We start from the raw sequence: 23,791 nt of genomic DNA, 5'->3' as shown, positions 1-23,791 counted from the left end.
GGCGTGGTCTTCTATGCATTTGATAACGCGTGCTTTTGAGCCGTACATGTAGCTAAGCTGTAAAGGTCATTGACCCTCCCCGCTATTACTAATTATCAATCTTTGAAGGAGGAGGAGCCTAATATCAAAAGTCTTGGCAGGTATCTTCTTGACCGTCCCTGAAGACGTTCGGTTTTGGGCCGGCGACTCAGAACCATGTACTACATGTACCTACGACGTTTAACTATCCACGCACAACTCAAATCTTGGCTGCTGGAATTAGCAACCAGCCCTATGCACGAAACGTTTTATGCACTGGCGATCCAATCATCCCCATCCCGGTGCCATTAATTTGTCAGTTTTAGGGCTGGGATTAGCTTTGCCCGCCCAATTATCTTTGTGAAAAGGTAGTATCTACTTTACGTACCATAGTTTTATATATATATATATCAGCGTTTCCAGGGATTGATTAGTTAGCACCAGTGGTAAGGTGGCTTATCCCCCCAAACCCCAAAGTTTGGAAGCTTAATTAGGCAGAAGGTATAAAAGCAAAATATAACCCACATTATCCTTAAGTGAGAGGGAAAGGCTGGTAGTATTAGCTGAGGTGATCTACGAGACTTCTCGAGCTGGAAGGCCGAGCGAACTGCTAAGTCAAAAATTGATGAAAGTCAGCCAAATACAAATCACGCAACAGTTATAATCTCAGTACATACATGTAGCCTTGAGGTTCAAGGCGGGCAACAGAAGGGTGTGTGTTTGCGGGATGTTTTTGCCTTTGTTTCCTGATCATGCTAGAATTAACTGGACATTGTAATGTTAGTAGTGAGAACTTTAAGTTCCAGCAGAAGTTCCAACGAACTAGAACCGGACCAGACCAATACGGCAGGGGCGGACTGAACTAGGCTATAGACTAGGTACTGATGATATTGGTGGAACGATGTATCGAGGGCCATATTTTTTTTAGAGAAACTTTACTACCAAATCTGGCCTATACATATATTAAAGATAGTAAGAATTCCTTAGGGACAGAAGATAAAAAAACGAGTTATTTGAAGCGAAATACATATCGAAAGTGGGAATCAACATATAAGTTTGTAAGGCCGGCCGTTCATTACGCTATGGACTGGATCCATGGACCGAATATGTATTACGGGCCAGACCAACTAAATAGCGGGCCTACATGGGCTATTTATCCTTCTAACCATCGAAATCTCTCGCTCTAGCGAGAAGATATCTTTATCGTCGGTGCCAAAATAAATATGATCCACCCAACCCTCAATTAACGGCAAAGTACTGTACCTGGCCTATCGAGATATCACTGTGTATTGAGTGCCTTACTGTTAGTGTTTTAACTTGCTTCGTTAGAAAACCAATATTCATACTTAGGAAGGGATATTGAGAGTTAACGACGCACCCCCGCAAATCCAGAAAAGGGAAATTCCTAAAGGATTGGAATAACTAGACCGGTATATGTATTCTAACCAAATTATCTACCTCGCTGTTCAAATATGAGCAAATACTTAATTGTAGAGACCACTGCACTTGCCTGCTTCTCTACCAAGAGTATAGTAATTATACACTACTGCGCTGGGTACTCTACAGTCGATCTTTTCACCCATATCCGGTATAAACCTTTGCTCCTGAATGGGATATCCTATCCACGAACGTTTATGGATAGCTATATATAGGGGCTTCCGTCGCTGGGTTATATATACAAAGTTACCTACGGCCTTTTAAGGCTGCCCAAAATATCAAATCTCAAATCTGCCTTGATAATACCAAATTGGAACTAGTATCAGTACCAGCTTCATTGCTCTCCGCAGGTTTTGGTTTGGTGAGCCACATGGCCACGGCATTGTGGATCTGCAATTTAAGTAGTCTTCTTGTCTGGTAACAGAGGACTTCCGGTAGGCAATAGAAGACGTTCTATCCTACATGTATTTTTCGGTTCCATAGCTCGCCTCATCCTCGTCCTGACCAAATAGTAGTTGCTAGTTGAATAAAAATCTCGATTTTCTCTATCCTGCGGGAAGTGGGCACCTCTCTACCATCTTTCTATCGGGCGATAGAAGTAATAGAATCGATAGAGTCCTTTCTATCGCCCTACGGGAAGTTCTCCAACGAACAATATTTTGAGTTTAGATACTCCGCACTTTGTTTCTGGTTACAGCCAAATCTCCCTAAGGGTACTCTCGGGGATGTAAGTGGTACCTTTATAAAGTATGTGCATTATATTTAGGGAGAATGCGTAAGCCTAATAAAGACTGAGAATGCATATCATTATAAGGCGATTATAGTTCTAATAGGTATGTACTCTTATCGGTAGATTTGACTATACTTGGCATAAGCCAAATTGATCAAACTTTTAATTCACTATCATGAATGTTTGCTAATATGTCTGTTAGTACTGTCATTAACGGTCTATCGATGGATAGGGTGGTTCGCATCGGGCGCTAATAAAAGCAAAGACAATTGAGCTTAGCTGTCTCTCTTGTCTCTTTGACTATATATCACACCAGTGCCCGTTAAACCCTAGTGAATATATGATAGCAAATGTTTTTAATATTGCTGTTAGCGTTACTATTACTGAATAGGGCGATGGTGTAATTTGTATGAGGAGCTTATCGTACTTTTGGAACTTAACTAAGGTCAACTATTGCGGTATCTATAGTACTCCCAGAGAATACTGTCAGAAAAAGCGTCCTCGTGAGCAATACAATCAGTAAGTCTTCCTGGGTATAATCAAACCTATTTCTGGTTTTATCGTGTAAAGCCTTAGGGAGAATCTATAAGTTAGGATCTAGAAAACAGACCTAGTTATGTAGATATATGCGGAATGATCATTGACAGTGTCCTATGAACAACCTGTAGTTACACAAGCATTATTTGTGACCTTTTGACAACTTCATCCCTTCAGGCGATGAGAAGTCCTCTCAAGCCACGAATTCAAATTTTATGCTCTGATGCTCTATCCAGACTAGGTGCCCCACAGCCCTATGATTGCATGAACGTACGTGTAGTATTTTGAGTAACCTTATTGGTGCCCTAAGTTTGATCTTCAAGTTCATACTCAGCCCTACTTCCAGACAGAAACATGACTCGACGTAGCACAAGGAATTCGGTCGTACGAGAAAATACCCTTGTAGGATGCTCCACCACCCGAAAACGCGCGGAGGCGGCGAACATTCGTAACCGTACACCCAGCTCGACTTCCTTAAGTCCGTGTCATCCAAGTCATCATGTTTGGACATAATTCGTAACCCGGATTGGCCGTTCCCCCGTGAGCTCCTCTAGACCGAGACTATTTGAAGCTTCGGGGCAAGGGGTTGTGGAACCTCACGCATAATCTATAATCGTACATATGTAGCGAATGTAGGTACGCGCTCTTGTGGAACACAAGTATTCAATACGTGTGGTTTACCCTGTACTCCGGTCCGCTGTGACAAGTCCATACTCTATAAGAGTATGTATCATCCCTCAGCCAAATCCACCATACCGAGGACCGGGGCACATTTTGTCTAAGATCACCTCGGATTTGAGTGAGGCAATGGCTCGAGAATGCCTACTAAGAGTTAAGAATTGAATATGACTTGAGAGTTATTGAAAACTAGGGATTTTGTACTTAAGTGTGTACATGTAGTTAATTAAAAATCCTGGGCACTCGGAGTCAATTCTGTGGGAAGAATGAACACAAATTTTCACCGCCCTGTGTTGTGCATAAATGACCGAAGATTTTAAGTTTCAAAGAGTCAATCGAAGATTGTTGATATGCAGGCCATAGCTATTGTGTCCCCAGTCGAGCACTGCGCGTTCTACGGCTGCTCAAAAAAAGAGAGAAGAAAAAAACGTCGAACCTTCTTAGCCGGGTATTTTTGGTGCGTAATTCTGGCGTGACGTTCGGTTAAAAAGCTCAATAGATAAAGATATAAATACCGTTTCTTGAACATACAGGTACCGTAGTCATGTGTAACGGCAGTGCTCCAGAGAAAGTTTTGTCCCTGAATTTACATGTACATTAGCCTAATAACCTCGCAATCAGATAAGATTTATGTGGGGAAAGCCCGGCTTGCACCACTAACTACTCGCAATTTTTTGGCGTTTCCGGACTGAACTGGGTCTGCATATGGGCGAAAATCGTGCATAAGAACCATATTTTGGTGGTATGCAGACCCAGTCCAGCCCGGAAACGCGAGTACATGTAGGTACATATTCGAACTACCTATTAGATCCAGGGTTCGGGGAGTGGCTGGAATTCGTTAAAAAGGGCATCTGAAAGATACTTATTCGGGTGGTGCGACACGGCGCGCACATACAGATGTGTAAACCTGGTCCTAAGTAGCGAAAATCAGTTAAAATCAGTTAAGGCACCACCGGCAGAGTATGGAAGAGTACCTACACGCATGAACAATTGAGAAAATTACGTCTGGTAATCCGTAAGGATATTAAAACAGTACTTATGGAATACATAGTGCCTAATCCATACTCATGTACCTACATGTAGCTCTTCACATGTGTACATAGAATAGCAGTCAGACTTCTTGGTATGCAGGGGGAGGGTAGTGAAGTTTCAGGACCATACTCATGTTGAGCAGGCTCCTCGTGAGCGAAGTGTCACAAGGACGACTCATTCGCATGCATGGAAAAACATCTGACGAGTTCCAGAAGACCGTGAGCTTGGTGGGTCAAAATATACTATTGGGGGTTTCTGGAACTAGAGACCGTTGCGATGAGAGACCAGGGTCTTCTGCGGGAGCGGCTGTTTCCACACATGCTGATGAAACCTTCCTTCCTTCAGAGGGCTTAGACACAGGTCAATTCCTCGGCCCGGAAGATTATAATCACGCATGAGGTTACGCTAATAAAGAGCCTGAATATCAAAGCTCACTCCCCCGCCTTCTTTAGCTTCTTCCTAGCAAGTTATCTTCAACCCCTCGTCCCACGCCGCCAAATCCTGCAGTAAGCTAAGATAGAACTGAGTACGTAAAGCACGGCACAGTGACTCGCTACACTTAGGGTATTGTACTTATCTTGCTTCAGCTATCTACACCTTACCACCCCCTCTTCAATGTCATCACATTCTTCTTCATCTAAAGACCGTTTGGCCTCTATCACCGCTCACATCTCTGCTCCACCCCCGACCCCGATGGCTTCTTCTTTCGATGCGGTGCCTTTGGCACCTACTGATCCACTTTTTGGACTCATGGCCGCTTACAAAGCGGATACATTCGATAGAAAGGTGGATTTGGGTGTTGGGGCTTACAGAGATGATAATGCGAAGCCATGGATTTTACCAGTTGTCAAGAAGGTTTGTTCCTCTTCATCTTTGGCTGTTTATGCCTTTTCGGAATAATTGTTGACAGAGGTCCTATATAGGCAGAGTCCATTTTAGCAAATGATCCGAACCTAAACCACGAATATCTTCCTATTGCTGGACTCCCAACCTTCACCTCCGCTGCAGCACGTTTGATCCTTGGCTCTGATAGTCCTGCTATCGTAGAGAATCGTGTATGTTTTTTTCTTTCCTTTTTCTTCAGTAGAGAAAGAAAACTTGGTTTAAACTATTTTTACGGTTAAATTCTAAATACTAAGTTTTGACTTAGGTAACCTCTGTGCAAACCATTTCCGGTACAGGTGCAGTTCACCTTGGTGCCCTTTTCCTTGCCAAATTCTTTCCTCGCCCCCAAGACCAAAAGGTCCTCATCTCCAACCCTACCTGGGCCAATCACCCCCAAATTTTCTCTAATGTCGGTCTGGCATCAACAACATATCCGTATTTTCACCCTTCTACCAAAGGGCTTGACTTCGACGGTCTATGCAGCAGTTTGGAATCATCCCCGGAGGGCTCGGTTGTTCTTCTTCATGCTTGCGCCCACAACCCTACTGGTGTAGACCCCACAAAAGAGCAATGGAAAAGGATTGCTGAGGTAATACGGCAAAAGAAACATTTCCCCTTCTTCGATTGTGCTTACCAAGGCTTCGCTTCTGGGGATCTTGATAATGATGCCTGGGCTATCCGTTACTTTGTGGAGGAAGGGTTTGAGCTTTGTGTGGCCCAATCTTTCGCAAAGAACCTTGGTCTTTATGGCGAACGTGCTGGATGCTTCCATTTCGTTTCGCCACCATCACCAAATGCGCAGGATGGAATCAAAAGGATTGCGAGTCAGTTAGCAATTCTCCAGAGGAGTGAAATCAGTAACCCCCCTGCATATGGCGCAAGGATTGCAAACCTAGTCTTAAACGATGAGAAGTTGTTCGCCGAGTGGTGTGAGAATTTGTCCGAGATGAGTGGGAGGATCAAGAGCATGAGGACTGCTCTACACGACAAATTGGTTGAACTAGGCACGCCGGGCGACTGGTCTCACATCTTGAAACAGATTGGGATGTTTTCATTGTAAGATTTCCACCAAGCTCGTACACCATACATATTCTTTGGTTTCTGATATTGACCTGGTTACTTTCTTCTTTTAGCACTGGCTTGAATGAGAAGCAAGTTTTGAAGCTTAGAGAAGAATCTCACATTTATCTTACCAAGAATGGAAGGATTTCAATGGTATGTTCTTATGTAATCCTAGTGCTATTTTATGCACCTACTTACATTTCTTCGGTTGGTAGGCTGGGCTAAATACTCACAATGTTGAATACTTTGCGACTGCCGTTGATAAAGTAGTCAGGGAGGTGTAAAGATGTTTTGGGGCCTGAGCATTTCTGTCCGACGGTGTACTGTATGACTATGATAGGAGGCAAACCGTTGTTTTAAAACGTTCAATAGCCTGTAGAGTAAATTCATTGTTCAAGTCATTAATAAGATCAGGTTTGATGCTGAAATTCAAGACTGTTTAAGCTTGAGTCATGAATGTACAGTCACCACCAAGAAGTCTTCGTGATGGCGCACACCACGCCCACCAAAAAAAGGGTACAAAGTGACACACCAAAACACAAATATCTTTGAATAACTTCACAACCACAAAAGATATTAAAATTATGTTTGGTACAGGAGCAGATATAGTATCCAAGAGACTTTCTATCTAATCAAAAGTAATAGATTCTGTGATTGTGAACCTATACCATGTCCAAAGTGACTATCTACGTAAGGTGCACCCAATCCTAAAGGCAATACACCAAAATTTAAATAACTCGACACCAATAGCAGCCGTTAATTTTTGCTTAAACGTAGAGCCTCTTGAGGGCTATACCTGCTCTCATCTCAAACAGAATTTTAATATCTGTTGTGGTTGTGAAGTTATTCAAAGATATTTGTGTTTTGGTGTGTCGCTTTGTACCTTTTTTTGGTGGGCGTGGTGTGCGCCATCACGAAGACTTCTTGGTAGTGGCTGTACCTACATGTATAGTACGTAAATACCGGTACCGCAGTAATTCGTCTCAGCGGACTGTCACGCAAGGCGTCGAAGTTACCTTTTACAGCGAGAATGAGGGGAATTCCAACGTACTGTGACCGTCCGTTGAGGCGAATTGATGCGGTACTTGTGACTACATTAGGTTTGTGCATCATCATGCATGCAATGACCTGAGCTTGGTACTAACTAACCCTAACCCCTAGCTACTCTCTACTTGCCACATCCAAACTATCACAGACAACAGCCCAACACCTTCATTTTGACGCGACACCATAAACAACTCTAGATCTTTCTCGCGATGTCAATGTCGCTTGTTGACTATGCTTCCAGCGATGACGAAGGGGCAGGCTCTTCTACATCCGCCGGTATTCCTCAATTTACCTCTGCCACGAGAGTTGTAGCCGCTCCTGATGTCTCTTTAGAGGTTGAGTCAACACTCTTAGTAGTTTTCCATATTCTCGATTTCAGCTAGCTAATACCCTCACAGGACCCTATGCAGCTTCGCCAATCCCTTATAAAGCAGACTGATAAACAAATTACGACGAACATGACTTATGAACAGCTTTCTGCGCCCATCGTTGGGCCATCGAACCCATTCATGTCCGCCGATAGCGCCTCTAGGAAACGAAAGAACGTACTCACAGGCTACGCAGAGGAGTCTGCGATCTCTGAATCAACTTTCCGGACACAACAGCGGACCTTTATTTCTTTAGGATATGCACAGGATCCTTCATTATCGGCAAACGGTAACACCTTTGTTGGTAATCAGGATAGTGTCGTGCTGCACGGCGGGAAGGATGTGGTTCAACTCAGGCCTTCAAGAGAGGAGACAAACGCGATAAAGAAGAAACGAACAGGAAAGGGGGACCCTTCAGTTATTGATGGAGAGAACGCATATGTGGGACCATGGGCAAAATATAATATGCCGCCAACAACACTTTCAGAATCAGAGGGGGAGGAGGAGGAGGAAGGAGAGGAAGAATACGTGGCGCCAGCATCGAATCCAATTATTGATAAGGCTGGAAAGGAATATTTGGACGTGAATACTGGTGGAGTAGGAAAGGAGACTACAGAGTTCCATGGCTCACAACAGTACGATTATCAAGGAAGGACTTATATGCATGTACCGCAGGATCTGGATGTGGATCTAGGGAAGGAGCCTGGAAGCTGGACAAATTACATACCTAAGAAATTGGTGCATACTTGGGTAGGGCACACAAAGCCTATCACAGCCCTCAGGTTCTTTCCAGGCGCAGGTCACCTCTTGCTATCTAGTAGTAGTGACGCAAAGGTCAAGGTATGTAGTTCTTTTCATAAGGGTAATCGCTGCTTGCATCATACTAATTACCTTTCTGCAGATTTGGGATGTTTATCATGATCGTGAGTTACTTCGTACCTATAATGGTCACTCAAAGGCGGTCACAGACATAACTTTCAACAACGATGGTACTCAATTCCTCACTGCATCCTATGATCGCTACATGAAGCTCTGGGATACCGAAACCGGGAAATGTATCCATCGATACACTACCGGCAAGATTCCACATGTTATCCGATTTAACCCGGAGCCTAGCCTGCACCATGAGTTCCTGGCAGGTATGAGCGACAAAAAGATCATTCAATTTGATACACGCACAGAAGAGGTTGCCCAAGAATACGATCACCATCTCGGGCCTGTCAACACCATTACCTTTGTTGACGAGAATCGCCGTTTCATCACCACATCTGACGATAAATCCCTTCGTGCTTGGGAATATGGCATTCCGGTACCCATCAAGTTCATTGCAGAGCCATATATGTACTCGATGGTTCGTGCATCGTTACATCCTACCGGAAAATACGTTGCCTATCAGTCCGGCGACAACCAAGTTGTTGTTTATGCTGCAACAGATAAATTCCGTCAAAACCGAAAGAAGGTATTCCGTGGTCACAACAACGCCGGTTATGCCATCGACGTAGACATTTCTCCTGACGGCCAGTTCCTGATGAGTGGTGATTCTGGTGGGTTTCTGTGCTTCTGGGATTGGAAGACTTGTAAAATGTACCATAAATTTCAGGCTAGTGATGGACCAGTCGTGGCAGCACAGTGGCATCCACAAGAGACCAGTAAGGTGGCAAGTGCGGGGCTGGACAATGTTATCAAGTATTGGGACTAAATGGGTAGAGCTGGGTAATTGGGCAAATAGTTTTTATACACAGGTGGCTACGGCGGGAAGGATAAAAATTGCATGAATGTAACAGCCTGTAACAGTAATAAGATTCAAAAATATCCGGAATGACTACATGTATATTAAATTTACGTGGGAGATATCAAACTGCAAAAGAGTACTAGTATTGTATCGAGGTTTCTTGCACTGTCATCACCCCCGAGTCAAATAATATTTTTAGTCTGGAAGCTAAGATCATAGACTGTCACTCGGCGAATCATAGCAATCGAAGCCGCGATGGGTCTCACTACAAGGAGAATATTCTCGGGAGGGGGCGATTTGGGTCTCAATAATCCAGAATTGGTTTGATCCTTGAGCTATTTTAGAATTACTGGGTATTTCCGCATTCTGTAAGTGGGGCAAACGTGAGGTGCCAAGACAACATGGAGCATGATCGACCGAAGCTCTACAAACGTAGGTAACTTCACTTCAACGCACAAGCTCCCCACCACACAACCACCACTATCATCAGAATCATCCCCCATCACCGTTTATCTCCAAACTCCATCTTGTAATCATGTTCGTGCTCATCCTACATCTAATGTTATTGGGTTAATTGACTGACATCGTCGGCTTTGCATGTTCATAGGGAAGTACTTCTAGGCATTACCGGGCAAGACTTCGTCCTCATTGCGGCGTCCAAAGCCGCCATGCGCGGCGTAACCGTCCTAAAAGAGGAAGACGACAAGACCCGCACTTTAAACCCGCATACATTGATGGCGTTTTCTGGAGAAGCCGGGGATACTGGTTAGCCCCACCTTTTACCCCTCCGCCCGCTAGATTCATCTTCTGTACCGTGGTGATCCGGGCCACAAAGAAGTAAGCTGATGCGGGGAGAATATGATAGTCCAGTTTGCGGAATATATCCAGGCGAACGTTCAGCTATATGGAATGAGGAATAACTCGAAATGGCAGCTTTCGCCGAGTGCCGTCGCAAGCTTTGTTCGGAGAGAGTTGGCGAAGAGTCTAAGGAGTAGGGTATGAGCTCTCTATCACTTCTTTACATCTACCCCGAAACACTGTTATATCCAAGACCCCTCCTACTGCCTGGTTATTTCCCTACTAGTAACTGACTTGCGTTCGGATAGAAACCTTACTACGTGAACCTTCTTATCGGCGGCTTTGACACAAACACCAACGAGCCTCATCTTTACTGGCTGGATTACTTGGCGGCGTCAGCACGCACACCCTATTCAGCGCATGGATATGCACAGTACTACTGTCTTTCCATTCTTGACAAGCACCACAATCCGAACATTACGCTCGAGGAAGGACAGAAGCTGTTGAGAATGTGTCACGAAGAGGTTGGTTAACTGCACCCATTAATCATCTATCTGGTGATAGTATCTTTATAGAAATAAACTAACTAATGGTCGGATTATCTAGCTGGTCAAGAGATTGCCGATAGATTACAAGGGATTGCTGGTTAAGGTCATAAGGGCTGATGGCATAACAGAGCTCGAGCTTTAAGGTTTGATAAGCTAAGGTTGCGGGGAGCTCTTATATCTCATTCTTGCCTGTAATAAACTGCAATAAAGAAGACTGCATGGCCGTCCGTGGGTCTCCAATACTATGAACAAATCAAGCTCGCTAGCTAAAAGCCTTCGAATTATATTTAAGCCCCGGTAATCTTAGTAATCCATCTTACCATCCAGAGGTTCAATATGATCCCTTGAATATCCTCCCCCCAAAACAAGTCGTGCATGGTATATATTTCCCGAGAATAACTACAAGAAGGGAGTAAAGCAGAAAAGCTAGAAAATGAAACAAAAAAACGATAGAAAAGGAAATTGGCTACATCTCCTCTATATCCCTCATAAAAGCACCTTAGACTACGGATCACAAAAGGTCGCGCTTTACGAATTGATCATACAGAGCTTTTCCAAGCCTTGCGGGACTCCTCTCAACAATAGCGCCGGCGTTCTCGAGCGCAGAGATCTTGGACTCGGCACCACCCTTTCCACCACTAACGATGGCACCAGCGTGACCCATACGCCTTCCTGGGGGCGCAGTAATACCAGCAATGAAAGACACAATTGGCTTGTTCTTAGGGTTGTTGGTGGTGATGTATTCAGCCGCATCTTCCTCTGCAGAACCACCAATTTCACCAATCATGATGATACCTACGTGTACTATTAGCCCAGTTTGCATTCAAAAATGAAATTTCGAGGGGTTCTACCATCAGTTCCCTCGTCATTCAAAAACACGGAGAGAGCATCAATGAAGGAAGTCCCAGAGAATGGGTCTCCTCCAATACCAATGACAAGGCTTTGGCCGAGCCCAACTTGAGTGGTCTGGTTGACAGCCTCATAGGTGAGGGTACCAGAACGGGAGACGATTCCAATTCTTCCACGCTTGTGGATAAAGCCAGGCATAATGCCAATTTTACATTGTCCGGGTGACTGTTTTGAAGATTAGCTGAATAGTTCTGTACATTGAATTCCACGAACACTTACAATAATACCAGGACAGTTGGGCCCGACCAATCGGGTCTTGTTCTGGGTCTTGAGAATGTCCACAACACGAACCATATCGTGCTGGGGAATTCCCTCAGTAATACAGACGACGAGACCGATCTCAGCTGCGATGGCCTCCTCGATGGATGCAGCGGCAACAGAAGGTGGGACGAAAATGGCACTGCGTAGTTCATTCAATATCAGCTACCCGCACCTGAAACTTTGCCCACTCTCTCCAACCATGCCCGTATGCTCTCATAAGATTGTTAAGATTTCCCCCTTTGTGGTTTTGGGGTGAGGTAGTACCTGGCATCCGCTGTAAAGCAAAGTACTCATCATTTTAGCCCCACATTCGCACCACATACAGTTGCTTAGATTTCGAATTTTACTCGCCTCCAACTTGTTTAACTGCGTCGTTCACAGAGCCAAACACTGGACGATCCAAGTGTGTGCTCCCGGCCTTCTTGGGATTGATACCACCGACGACATTTGTGCCATACTCGATAGCTTGTCGGGCATGGAAACTATGCCCATATATCAATATACGTAGTTTTTCTACCACCCACTACGATGAAACTTACGTTCCCTGTTTCCCGGTGAACCCTATATAAACATGTTAGAATCAGAGTAACCCGAACAAAAAAATATAAAAAATTGAGACACGGACCCTGGAAAATGACTTTGGTGTCGGCATTGATAAGGAGGTTCTTTGCGGTGGAGGCATACCCTGAGGTAGAGTAGCCGCGGGCACCGATAGTCGAGAGGCGCTTCAAGGCGAACATCTTGGAGTGTTTATTATGAGGGGAGATGGGGACGGGATGGCGGGGACGGGTGTTTTACTGAGACCTACTACTATGTGGTTGCTGAGGTATCCCCCCCCCCCCCCCCGAGGTCAGGATGTTTGAAGATTGTTCTTGGCGCTTGGAGAGTGCTCAGTGCCGACATTGGCCGAAAGGGGAACGATTGGATAATTATATATCCGAGTGAGAATATTATCATCGACGAGCGGATTCAAAAATTCTGTCTACAAATGGAGAGGGAAAGAGGCCTATGTTGTAGATATGGCCTAATGCCCAATTATTTGTTTCACGATCATTATGGGAGATGTGGGAGGTCGTTGGTGTTATATCGAGGTTAGACGACTGTCATAAAACTCCGGCAGAAAGCCTCTAATACTGTAGTGTATGTAGTTCTTACTCACTTCTAAGAATTTCATCTTGTTAATATCAATTATCGATCGCACTGTTGTGTCTAAACTCAAGCTGTGTGGATGTCAATGCGCGATCACCGACGATTTTAAACTACGTACATGTATGTATGTATACAGTTGACGCAACCCTAGACGTCCGGGTAACAGACTCAATCGGGAGGCGACATTTCGACACGAACATTAGTTGTGCTTGCTGGTTGAACTTAGGGTACCAGTTCTCTCCTCCACGCCTTCCATCGAGTAACCAGCGATATCGACATATGAAAGGCTCTTAATCAATCTCACTCTACCATTCTTTCACTTTTTAATTCTTTACTCGAAAATTCTACCATGGCTGACTGTAGGTCGTCCCTATTCTCCTTTAACGCGCTATTGCTAATCGGATTCCCCTTTGCCAGCGGATTTTGAAGAGATTCGCCGCCTCCAGGCGGAGCGCAACGCGGCAAAGGCCGGAAAGCCTGGTTCAAAAACTTTTGATCCTACCTCACAGCGTGAATCTTCAAAACAATCTTTGACAGACACATTCGATACGACCCTTTACGACCGCGCTGGTGGTGACAAGTTCGCTGGATACAACACTTCCATTCCCGTAAATGAAGAAGATGATGATGATGTGGATATGGCTGGCGGTGACGGCACACGCAGGTTGGTTGGCCAGTATACAGCCTCTAAAGAGCTATTGAATGAGTTTGCCGGCGCCGGTGATGACGACACCGATCTCATGACTTCAAAGGCAAAGGGCGCCCAGATTGCCGACAGAGAGACCGACTACCAGAAGCGAAGGTTTCAAAGACAGTTGACGCCAACACGAAAAGACGCGTTCAAGGAAGATGGCGAGGGTCGAAGCTATAGAGAGGTCATGCAGGAGAAAGAAATTGAAAGGGAGGAGGAAAGAGTTAGGCGGAAAATAGAGGAATCAATGAAAAAAGAGGGAAACGGAGCTGACCGGATGGAAGGTGTCGAGTACAAAGCAAGCCTAAAAGAAGAATCGGACAGAGAGAGCTCTGCAACTGATGGTACAAGGAAGAGGGTACGTACTATTATCCAAGCTTAACCTTTAAATTTTGCTAACAACTTTGTAGAAGAAGCGATGGGATGTAGCAGGCGACGAAGGTGCCGTGGCGATCAAGGAAGAAGATTCCAAGAAGCCACGAGCAAGCAGATGGGACATTGCAGCTGCCCCAGATGCAACACCAGTGGTAAAGCGCTCTCGATGGGATCAAGCTCCATCTCTTACTGCTGCTACACCTGTTGGAAATCAGGGACTTGTGACTCCCATGCACCCATCTGTTTCTGCTACCCCTGTTCCTCACATGCCTCTTACTTTTGGACATGGAGACAGGAATGCGCCTCTATCGGATGAAGAGCTCGACGAGATGTTGCCTAGCGAAGGTTATAAAATTCTTGAACCCCCGCCGGGATACGCTCCGATCCGTACACCAGCAAGGAAGCTTATGTCCACGCCGGCACCAATGAACTCTACAGGCATCGGTGGCTTCATGATGCAGGAACCTGAGAATGCCAGGATCCTCGGGAAGCAGATGCCTGCGGATATTCCGGGGGTCGGCGATCTTCAATTCTTCAAGCCAGAGGATATGGCCTACTTTGGGAAGCTTGTTGACGGTGGTGACGAGAATGCGATGACTGTTGAGGAGCTGAAGGAGAGGAAGATCATGCGTCTTCTTCTCAAGGTCAAGAATGGAACACCTCCCATGCGAAAGACAGCATTACGTCAACTCACTGATAATGCCCGCCAATTTGGCGCAGGTCCGCTGTTTAACCAAATTCTGCCTCTGCTTATGGAGAAGACGCTCGAGGACCAGGAACGTCATTTATTGGTGAAGGTCATTGATCGTATCCTTTACAAGCTCGATGATCTTGTCAGGCCGTATGTGCATAAAATTCTGGTCGTCATAGAGCCACTTCTGATTGATCAGGATTACTATGCGCGTGTTGAAGGTCGCGAGATTATCAGCAATTTGTCGAAGGCTGCCGGTCTAGCGCACATGATTTCTACTATGCGACCTGATATCGATCACGTCGATGAATATGTGCGAAACACCACTGCGAGAGCGTTCGCCGTCGTTGCATCAGCGCTTGGTATACCCGCATTATTGCCGTTCTTAAGGGCGGTCTGTCGCAGTAAGAAAAGTTGGCAAGCGAGGCATACCGGTGTTAAAATTGTGCAGCAGATTCCTATCCTCATGGGTTGTGCTATCCTGCCTCATTTGAAGGGCTTGGTAGAGTGTATTGGCCCGAACTTGGAAGACGAGCAGGCCAAGGTTCGAACTGTAACCAGTCTGGCCATTGCAGCATTGGCAGAAGCAGCTAGTCCATACGGTATTGAGAGTTTCGATACCATTCTTAATCCTCTGTGGACCGGTGCGAAGAAGCAGCGTGGAAAGGGTTTGGCTGGCTTCTTGAAGGCGGTTGGATACATCATACCCCTTATGGACGAGGAGTACGCAAACTACTACACATCTGAAGTAATGGAGATCCTTCTACGAGAGTTCCAGAGCCCTGATGAGGAGATGAAAAAGGTTGTTTTGAAGGTTGTCAGCCAGTGTGCGGGAACTGAGGGTGTGACTGCGGCATACCTGAAGGAGAACGTACTCCCTGAATTTTTCAAGGCATTCTGGGTACGAAGGATGGCCCTTGATAAACGGAATTATCGTCAAGTGGTAGAGACAACAGTTGATCTAGCCCAAAAAGTCGGGTGTGGAGAGATTATAGAGCGGATCGTTGACCACCTTAAGGATGAAAGCGAGCCATACCGTAAAATGACCCTGGAAAGTGTTGAGAAGGTCATTGCCTCTCTGGGAGCAGCGGATATTGGTGAGCGTCTAGAGGAAAGACTGGTAGATGGTGTATTGTTTGCGTTCCAGGAACAGACTATGGAGGATATCGTTATGCTTAACGGATTTGGAACGGTTGTCAATGCTCTGGGTACGCGGTGTAAGCCGTACCTTCCGCAGATTGTCAGTACAATCCTATGGAGATTGAACAACAAGAGTTCAGCTGTCAGACAACAAAGTGCAGATCTGATTTCGAGAATTGCTGTCGTTATGGTATGTCAACCCCCACTATTTTTTTTGACGTAGAATATCAGCTAACCTTAAGCAATTAGAAACAATGCGGAGAAGATGCTTTGATGGGTAAACTAGGTGTCGTACTTTACGAGTACCTTGGGGAGGAATATCCTGAAGTTTTGGGTTCCATTCTAGGCGCACTCAGGTCTATTGTCACTGTCGTTGGTATCAATAGCATGCAACCGCCAATTAAGGATCTCCTTCCTCGATTGACCCCTATTCTTCGAAACAGACACGAAAAAGTGCAGGAGAATACCATTGATCTGGTAGGTAGAATTGCGGATCGAGGTGCCGAGTTCGTAAGTGCGAGAGAATGGATGAGAATTTGTTTCGAATTGTTGGATATGTTGAAGGCGCATAAGAAGGGGATCAGACGAGCAGCGAACAACACATTCGGTAGGTTTTTATTCCCCCACACTCTTTCATATGCACCGATCTTATGCAATGATTTTTAGGGTTTATCGCCAAAGCCATTGGTCCCCAAGATGTCCTGGCCACCCTGCTCAACAATCTGAGGGTTCAAGAACGTCAATCTCGAGTTTGTACAGCAGTCGCCATTGGTATCGTCGCAGAAACCTGTGCGCCTTTCACTGTACTCCCTGCCCTTATGAACGAATATCGTGTCCCTGAGCTCAACGTCCAGAATGGTGTTTTAAAATCACTTTCTTTCCTCTTTGAGTACATCGGCGAAATGGCGAAAGATTATGTCTACGCCGTTACTCCTCTTCTTGAAGATGCACTTATCGACCGTGACCAAGTGCACAGGCAGACTGCTGCGTCGGTCGTCAAACACGTTGCACTTGGTGTCGTTGGCCTTGGTTGTGAGGATGCTATGATGCATCTGCTAAACTTACTTTACCCAAATATGTTCGAAACATCACCTCATGTTATCGACAGGATAATCGAGGCCATCGACGCAATCAGGATGGCAATCGGACCTGGGTTGGTTATGAACTACGTCTGGGCGGGATTGTTCCATCCTGCAAGAAAAGTGAGGACACCTTATTGGAGACTGTATAACAATGCGTATGTCCAGAGCGCAGACTGCTTAGTGCCCTTCTACCCAAATCTGGATGAAGATCACCTGTTAAGGCACGAACTCTCGATCGTCATTTAAACAAAAGCCTGGAAGTAAATGAACTCATGTGTCGTACGGATCGCGGTATTTCTCTTATCTTTCATCATTTCTCTAGCTTTACTTTTTTCTCTTTCTCCCATCGACGTTTTTTTCTTTTTTGTTTTGTTTTGTTTTGGAAAGGGGAATTTAATTCAGCAGTTTGTAGGGTGGCTATGGTGGGGCACCGCCGTTGCCGTTGTAGGATAGATTGTGTGCATGTAGTTCGCAAGAGAACAAGGACGACGATGGTCCCTTCTTTAGTAACTTATAAGACAAGCTTGGAATACACTTTTGTTTGATCTCTTTCTTTTTCCGTGTCTCGTGCCCATCATGAACCACTGGCCTAGGCACAATGGCCAGCCATGCGCGAAAATACGTATTTTCCAGTCTATCTGAGAATAATCGCAAACAGGCAAGTCTATCCAGCAGTCTTCACGGAAATCAATGAATTAAACAAAAAAAAAAAAAAAAAGGGGGGGGGGGGGGCTGTCTTCATGGATATCAATAACCAAAATCAACATGTAGGAATCTTTGCCCTTAGTTTATTGCCAAGACACACCCGATTGAGAGCGAGTGATAAAACATGTTTGGATTCCGCTCGGTGATATTTATATACCAATTCCCAGACAAGTCTTCACAGAAAAGGGAAACATAGACTTCGCATTCGCAGTCTGATATTGAGCATATCTCTTTCTTATTTGAATCCCAACCCTGTAGGCCCTATGAATCAAAAAATGACGACCGAAGTAATAAGGGTACGAAATATCGTTAGTTAGTCCTTTCATAAGGAAGCTACCACTGTAGATGATTTTTAGATTAGTATTCTTTTAGGTATATTATCATCTTAGATGAAGCAAGGGCTATAAACCAACGGAGAGTTGGCATCTTGCTGCATGTAACCCTAACCCTAACATCCTCCAAAGGCATATATTTCAGTGTGGTGTGAATTTTCAAGCGTTTGATGTTTGCGCGTCATATAAAATGACCAGTAAAGTATGGATCCGTACCATTACAAGGTGACTACTGGCTACTCTTATGAAAGGTACATGGTTATCTTTATATGCTCGAGTTGGCTCAACAAAATCATAAGTGAAGCAAAAAAGTGCAATATTACATATATATATGTATATAAAGAAAAGAGCTCCCGGTACAAGTAGTTAGACCCATACACGAAACAACCAAATCTCAATAAATAAAACAGCTTAGATACTAACAAAGAAACCCTTCTCGCCTTCTTCGGGCTTGACATAGCTCCTCTTGATAATATCATCCGCACACGAAAGTCTTATCCGTTCAGGCGTGGCTGGTGAAATCAAATTCAAAACCTCCGTGCACCCGTGATCAGCTCTAGCTGCCTTGAGAGCATCTCTGATCGCAAAGAACACTGAGCTACCCATGAACAAGGGCGGTTCACCGACACCCTATATTTGTTGGTTAGAAGGCGAAGCATTGGGATTTGGGTACTGAGGCTTACCTTGCTCCTTTGAATGGTTTGTAAATGCTTCCACTCAACGTCCTTCAACATGCTAACATTGAAGACTTGTGGGATATCTCTAAATCCAGGAATCTTGTAATTTCCAGGCCCCCTAGTTGCCAGTTGCCCATTATTCATCCACAATGATTCCTCTGTTGTGAAAAGCCCTTGTCCCTGCACAAAGGCCCCCTCGATCTGACCATAATCAATGGCAGGATTGATACTCCTTCCGATATCCATCTTGATATCCGCTCTTAGACATGTCCAGTCTCCTGTCAGTGTATCGATTTCCACCTCTGCGAGCGCTGCGCCTTGTGTGTAATAGAAATACATTTGACCAGTATTTGGGCCCCAGACATATCCAATATCTGGTGTTTTGTAGAAACCATTTGCACTCAAATTAACCCGGTCAAAGTACGCTGCGTGTGCAAGATCCTTCATGGTTGCGTCTGCTCCAAGTTTCTCACGATAGGGCTTAAGACGTTCGTTGAGTTGTTGGCAAGCATTGTAAACAGCATAACCATTCAGGTCACTAGATGCTGATGCCGCCGTAGCTGATGTGTTTGCCACAGTATTTGTTGATGTTTCTGAGATGAAAACAGCATCCATAGGAACACCTAGTGCCTCCGCTGCAACCATGACCATTTTCGTATGGAGACCCTGCCCCATTTCAGTACCTCCGTGAGCAACGAGAATTGAACCATCGTGATAGATATGAACTAGGGCACCAGCTTGGTTAAGGAATATTGCCGTAAAAGATATACCAAACTTAGTAGGTATCAAGGATAATCCCCTCTTCTTCCATTTATGGGTTTTGTTGAACTCATCGACATCCTGACGACGTCTCTCGAAATCTGCCTCTGTCTTGAGAGAATCAAGAATCATTGGAACATGCCAATCCTTCAATTCTTGGTTATAATGTGTAGTTTGCCCTTCTTTATACATGTTGAGTTCCTGGAGGTATGTTAGAGTGATCCTAAACCACCAAATAGAGTTGGATATCTTACTCTAAGTTTGTGTACTGGAATTCCCAGCTTGTCTGAAATCTCTTCCATATAGGATTCAGCGATAAACATCCCTTGAGGGCCACCGAAGCCTCTGAAAGCGGTATTCGACATCGTGTTTGTTTTACATAACCTTCCTCGGACATCTACACTTGGGATTTTGTAACAATTATCGATGTGTGATAATGACCTGTCACACACGGCTCCGGAAAGATCCTGTGACCATCCGGCATTACAGAAAACATCGGCATCAAGGGCCACAAGTTTTCCATCATTGTTGACGCCAACCTTCCAGCGTGCCATGAATGGATGTCGTTGTCCGGAAGTCATCATATCCTCATCCCGATTCAACATGCATCGGACTGCCCGTTTGGTCTTCTTCGCTGCAATAGCACATATTGCTGCAAGTTGAACTGATCTTGTTTCCTTGCCACCAAAACCACCACCAAGACGCTTCACCTTTGCAACAACGCGATTTGCCGGAACACCGGTAACTTGAGCGACATATGTCTGACTATAAGATGATGTTAATATTGAGGACCACAAATTTGAGCCATTAGAGAGTGCAGATATGACATACATTTCTGTAGGGTTTTGAGTACTACTATAAATCTCAATCTCGCCATCTTCCAACTTGGGTACCACGAGACATGCATTTGTCTCGAGATAGAAATGCTCCTGGCCACCCATCCTCACCACCCCCGTAAATACATGATCCGCCGTCTTCATCGCTTCTTCGATAGGATCTCCTTGTTTAATGTACCTATAGTGTTCGAAGAAACTTTCCTTCTCAATGGCTTCCTCAATTGTAAGGATTGCTGGGAGGTCTTCATATTCCACCTTAACAGATCTTGCAGCAAGAGAAGCTTGCTGTTGGGAATCCGCTAGGATCATCCCAATAGGCTGTCCATGTGTGTGAACCTCATCAACGGCGAAGAACACTTCATCACACATGGGAGCACCCCACCAATTCAACTCTGGACTTTCCAGATCCCGATGATCTACCCACGCGCGTACACCAGGAATATCGAATGCTGATTCGCTATCGACGCTTAAAATCTTTGCGTGTGCTTTTGTGCTAAGAACCAAACATCCGTATAATTCGTTGGTGTGCCTTGGCATATCATCCGTGTACTGTGCTTCTCCAGTAACCTGCTTCATTGCGGCTACATGAGGCACACCCTTCCCAAGCACCCTTTGCTCGTACGCAAGAGTACTATCCTGATCCCTCTCTCCGGAAGAGATATTTCTGGTAATCTCGTGTACTAATTCCTCTTCAACATCACCAGTCAGAATGCCAACAGTTTCATGCCAGAACCTGTAAAAGAATCCAAGCGCCAATGATTTTCTATAAACTGCCATTCCACCCGGTACTCCAAACCTCAAATTGAAGTCTTGCTCAAGAGCATTCATTGTCCCTTCCAAGACCTCCTTCTCGCCCCATGTTTTTCCGACTAGATAAGACATTGCCTTCTTAGCTTCGATCGTCGTTGGTGCCATGCCGCCATATACTAGATTCACAGATTCCACGACATTGTCGTCACTGAGAGAAACTCGAAGAGCAGCGTTGACAATCGCTATATCGTCATCTTTCCGCTTTGCCTGCTTATAAGCCCTAATAAATTCGCCTTTCTCGCTTGCGATGGGTACCCGAATACTCTTGAGTACCGCATTTGCCGGTAAAGCTGTGGTTCGATATGCCTTAAAAAACTCAGACATTGGCAGCTCCATCTCGCCATCCTCCTGAGACTGAGCTATTAGAGTACTTCTCGTAGCAACGAATACAGGATTAAGATCCGATATGGGTGAAGCGGTAGCAAGGTTACCAGCAGGAGTCCCCACATTCCTGATTTGGCGACCAGCAAAGTACTCCAGCTGCTTCAGCATAGCGTTGAATGGTTGAGAATTCGAAGGGCCATATTTCTCAATAGCTTGTTTGAGCACGCCCTCAAGGTCTGTCAATGTGATGTTTGCACCAATATGAAGATGATCATCCTCGAATGAGAAATGTCGGAGATCTGGAATATCGCCGACATAGACAGAAACAGTGTACTGAATGGCCTTGAACTTAATTTCAATCTGAGTTTCTGTGGATCCACCAATAACCTTTGCAGACGGTAGAGCATGTTTGATTTCAAGAAGCTGCTCTAAAGTAACTGGCCTAAGCCATCTCTTACGCTTGTTGCCAAAAGCCAAGGCTTTGAATTTATGTTTCCTCAAAGCCGGTGGGAAAATAAGTTCTGTATCAGGCTTGTACTCGATGAGACCCGGTGGCGTAAATCTTTTTACTGGGACATCCTCAAGCCCAGCTGCTGATTTGTTCTTACAGCACCCAGCTGGGAGTGTCCCGTCTGTACCCTGCATACAGCAACCACCCGGAGCTGAGTTCTGTTTTTTTGATGCTTCTGAGCACCCAGCTTCTACGCTGAAAGTTTGAGCTGCGTCAAGAATTGGTCGATATCCAGTGCATCGGCAGAGATTTCCATCGAAGGCTTCTTCAACATCATGAGCTGTAGGTTCTGGATTGTTCCGGACGAGTGCGTAGAGACTCTAAAATCTGGTGTTAGAAGTTATTCTTAAGTGGGCAGCGATATAGAATTTAATACCATAACAATTCCCGGTGTACAGAAACCACATTGTGAACCATGAAACTTTGCAATGCGCTCCTGGATCGGGTGTGGTTTTGTGCTGTCACCAATCCCCTCCACCGTGATAACGTGCTTTCCATCCACGCTAACCAAAGGCGCAAGACAGGCGTTCACAGAAGCATGGTAAATTTTATTCGTGGTTGGATTATATTGCGATACGACCTTCAAATTATTAGCTAAAACCCTACTTCCTAAGCTCTTTCAGTACTTACAACTGTACAAGCTCCACAGCCCCCCTCGGCACATCCAAGCTTCGTACCAGTAAGACCAATACCTCGAAGGTATTCAAGCAAAGTAATCTCCGGATCAATGGAATCGATCACTACTTTCGTGCCATTCAGGTAAAATTGGACAGAATCGTCCCAGTTAGAGGTAACAGCAGCAAGTGATGCAAGCTCACTCCCTGGAAGAGCTGGAGCTGGAGTGTTTAAAAGTCCCGGTGCCATTATGAATAGGGATGCAGGCACTCTTGAAATAAAAACTCGGGTTTTGTTCAGTATATATGCTCTGAAGTGGCGAGTGTAGGTAGGTACAGGTCGGCCGGCTATCGGTGACCCTGTAGTAGTGCACGTGTCTAGCGGCCGGTAATGATGATCAGGGTTAAGAGCCCCAACGCTTATCGATAGCGAGATTAGTACCCCGCACTAAGTTATGGCAACGAACAGAAACGTTAACATGGACAGCCTTTGCTGAAGGAGGGTAGAAGAGACACGCTAAATCATATAATGAGACATTCTGTACCTTAATCCTCTGCAGCCGATCTATAGATATCTTATCAACTCCGGCCTTGCCTTAGTATTCCGCCTCGTCTAACTTCATACAATTGTACAAGTCGAGATCAATATTTTGACTTTCTCGTTCTGATAGGGATACCATAGCAATCCACCTTCCTTCTACGTATCCGGGGATTACCGCTCCGGGAGGAAGCGGTTGGCTTGGAATACTACATGTAGTCAGCAACCTGTCCAGGCCCCGATGTTCCTGTTGGCTGTTGTGTAGTACATGTACAGCTAATGGGACAATATACAATTCCATCTAACCGAGTCATACTCCATGATTACGTGACGAATCAGATGAAGTGCCGAATCAGAATCCATGAAGTAGTGTCTAGAGTACATAATTACCAGCGTGCCCTATTACCCCGAAGGTTATGTATGTACAGCGCCTACCAAGAAGTCTTCGTGATTGATTAGTAAGCGAGCCGTTGCGGTCGTCGCGCACCAGCGTCGAGGCAGCGCAGCATCGTGGT

The 23,791-nt window shown here is 45.2% G+C and overlaps 8 protein-coding genes across 8 annotated transcripts; 4 read left to right on the top strand and 4 right to left on the bottom strand.

Annotated features, from left to right (window-relative positions):
- Positions 1-2,621: 2,621 nt before the first annotated feature.
- On the bottom strand, positions 2,622-3,618 carry H6S33_000228 (uncharacterized protein; the record flags this gene model as incomplete). The annotated part of the gene is made up of 7 exons (XM_044831582.1): positions 2,622-2,647; positions 2,731-2,756; positions 2,831-2,847; positions 2,997-3,038; positions 3,111-3,195; positions 3,479-3,544; positions 3,605-3,618. 7 exons carry the CDS (start codon positions 3,616-3,618, stop codon positions 2,622-2,624), a joined length of 276 nt encoding a protein of 91 aa, XP_044699787.1.
- A 222-nt stretch (positions 3,619-3,840) lies between these two features.
- Positions 3,841-4,828, bottom strand: H6S33_000227 (uncharacterized protein; the record flags this gene model as incomplete). The annotated part of the gene is made up of 8 exons (XM_044831581.1): positions 3,841-3,867; positions 3,932-3,980; positions 4,202-4,228; positions 4,296-4,313; positions 4,375-4,405; positions 4,474-4,485; positions 4,562-4,630; positions 4,702-4,828. The coding sequence occupies 8 exons, from the start codon at positions 4,826-4,828 to the stop codon at positions 3,841-3,843; spliced, it is 360 nt and encodes a 119-aa protein (XP_044699786.1).
- Positions 4,829-5,047: 219 nt separating this feature from the next.
- On the top strand, positions 5,048-6,663 carry H6S33_000226 (uncharacterized protein; the record flags this gene model as incomplete). The annotated part of the gene is made up of 5 exons (XM_044831580.1): positions 5,048-5,287; positions 5,356-5,487; positions 5,583-6,373; positions 6,451-6,532; positions 6,595-6,663. The coding sequence occupies 5 exons, from the start codon at positions 5,048-5,050 to the stop codon at positions 6,661-6,663; spliced, it is 1,314 nt and encodes a 437-aa protein (XP_044699785.1).
- A 972-nt stretch (positions 6,664-7,635) lies between these two features.
- Positions 7,636-9,493, top strand: H6S33_000225 (uncharacterized protein; the record flags this gene model as incomplete). Its single annotated transcript, XM_044831579.1, has 3 exons — positions 7,636-7,761; positions 7,825-8,634; positions 8,696-9,493. The coding sequence occupies 3 exons, from the start codon at positions 7,636-7,638 to the stop codon at positions 9,491-9,493; spliced, it is 1,734 nt and encodes a 577-aa protein (XP_044699784.1).
- Positions 9,494-9,927: 434 nt separating this feature from the next.
- On the top strand, positions 9,928-11,014 carry H6S33_000224 (uncharacterized protein; the record flags this gene model as incomplete). The annotated part of the gene is made up of 5 exons (XM_044831578.1): positions 9,928-9,962; positions 10,134-10,291; positions 10,392-10,522; positions 10,633-10,848; positions 10,931-11,014. The coding sequence occupies 5 exons, from the start codon at positions 9,928-9,930 to the stop codon at positions 11,012-11,014; spliced, it is 624 nt and encodes a 207-aa protein (XP_044699783.1).
- A 369-nt stretch (positions 11,015-11,383) lies between these two features.
- On the bottom strand, positions 11,384-12,782 carry H6S33_000223 (uncharacterized protein; the record flags this gene model as incomplete). Its single annotated transcript, XM_044831577.1, has 6 exons — positions 11,384-11,667; positions 11,724-11,946; positions 12,001-12,181; positions 12,390-12,524; positions 12,582-12,603; positions 12,668-12,782. 6 exons carry the CDS (start codon positions 12,780-12,782, stop codon positions 11,384-11,386), a joined length of 960 nt encoding a protein of 319 aa, XP_044699782.1.
- A 758-nt stretch (positions 12,783-13,540) lies between these two features.
- On the top strand, positions 13,541-17,416 carry H6S33_000222 (uncharacterized protein; the record flags this gene model as incomplete). Its single annotated transcript, XM_044831576.1, has 5 exons — positions 13,541-13,550; positions 13,609-14,240; positions 14,293-16,278; positions 16,338-16,695; positions 16,755-17,416. The coding sequence occupies 5 exons, from the start codon at positions 13,541-13,543 to the stop codon at positions 17,414-17,416; spliced, it is 3,648 nt and encodes a 1,215-aa protein (XP_044699781.1).
- Positions 17,417-18,618: 1,202 nt separating this feature from the next.
- Positions 18,619-22,988, bottom strand: H6S33_000221 (uncharacterized protein; the record flags this gene model as incomplete). The annotated part of the gene is made up of 6 exons (XM_044831575.1): positions 18,619-18,837; positions 18,891-19,844; positions 19,898-20,408; positions 20,475-22,444; positions 22,501-22,704; positions 22,755-22,988. The coding sequence occupies 6 exons, from the start codon at positions 22,986-22,988 to the stop codon at positions 18,619-18,621; spliced, it is 4,092 nt and encodes a 1,363-aa protein (XP_044699780.1).
- Between the last annotated feature and the right edge of the window lie 803 nt (positions 22,989-23,791).

This window comes from Morchella sextelata (assembly GCF_020137385.1).
Source record: "Morchella sextelata strain SCLS chromosome Unknown scls_1, whole genome shotgun sequence".
NCBI lineage: Eukaryota > Fungi > Ascomycota > Pezizomycetes > Pezizales > Morchellaceae > Morchella > Morchella sextelata.
Note: the sequence above shows the minus strand (reverse complement) of the source record. Positions and strands in the feature narration are given on the sequence as shown.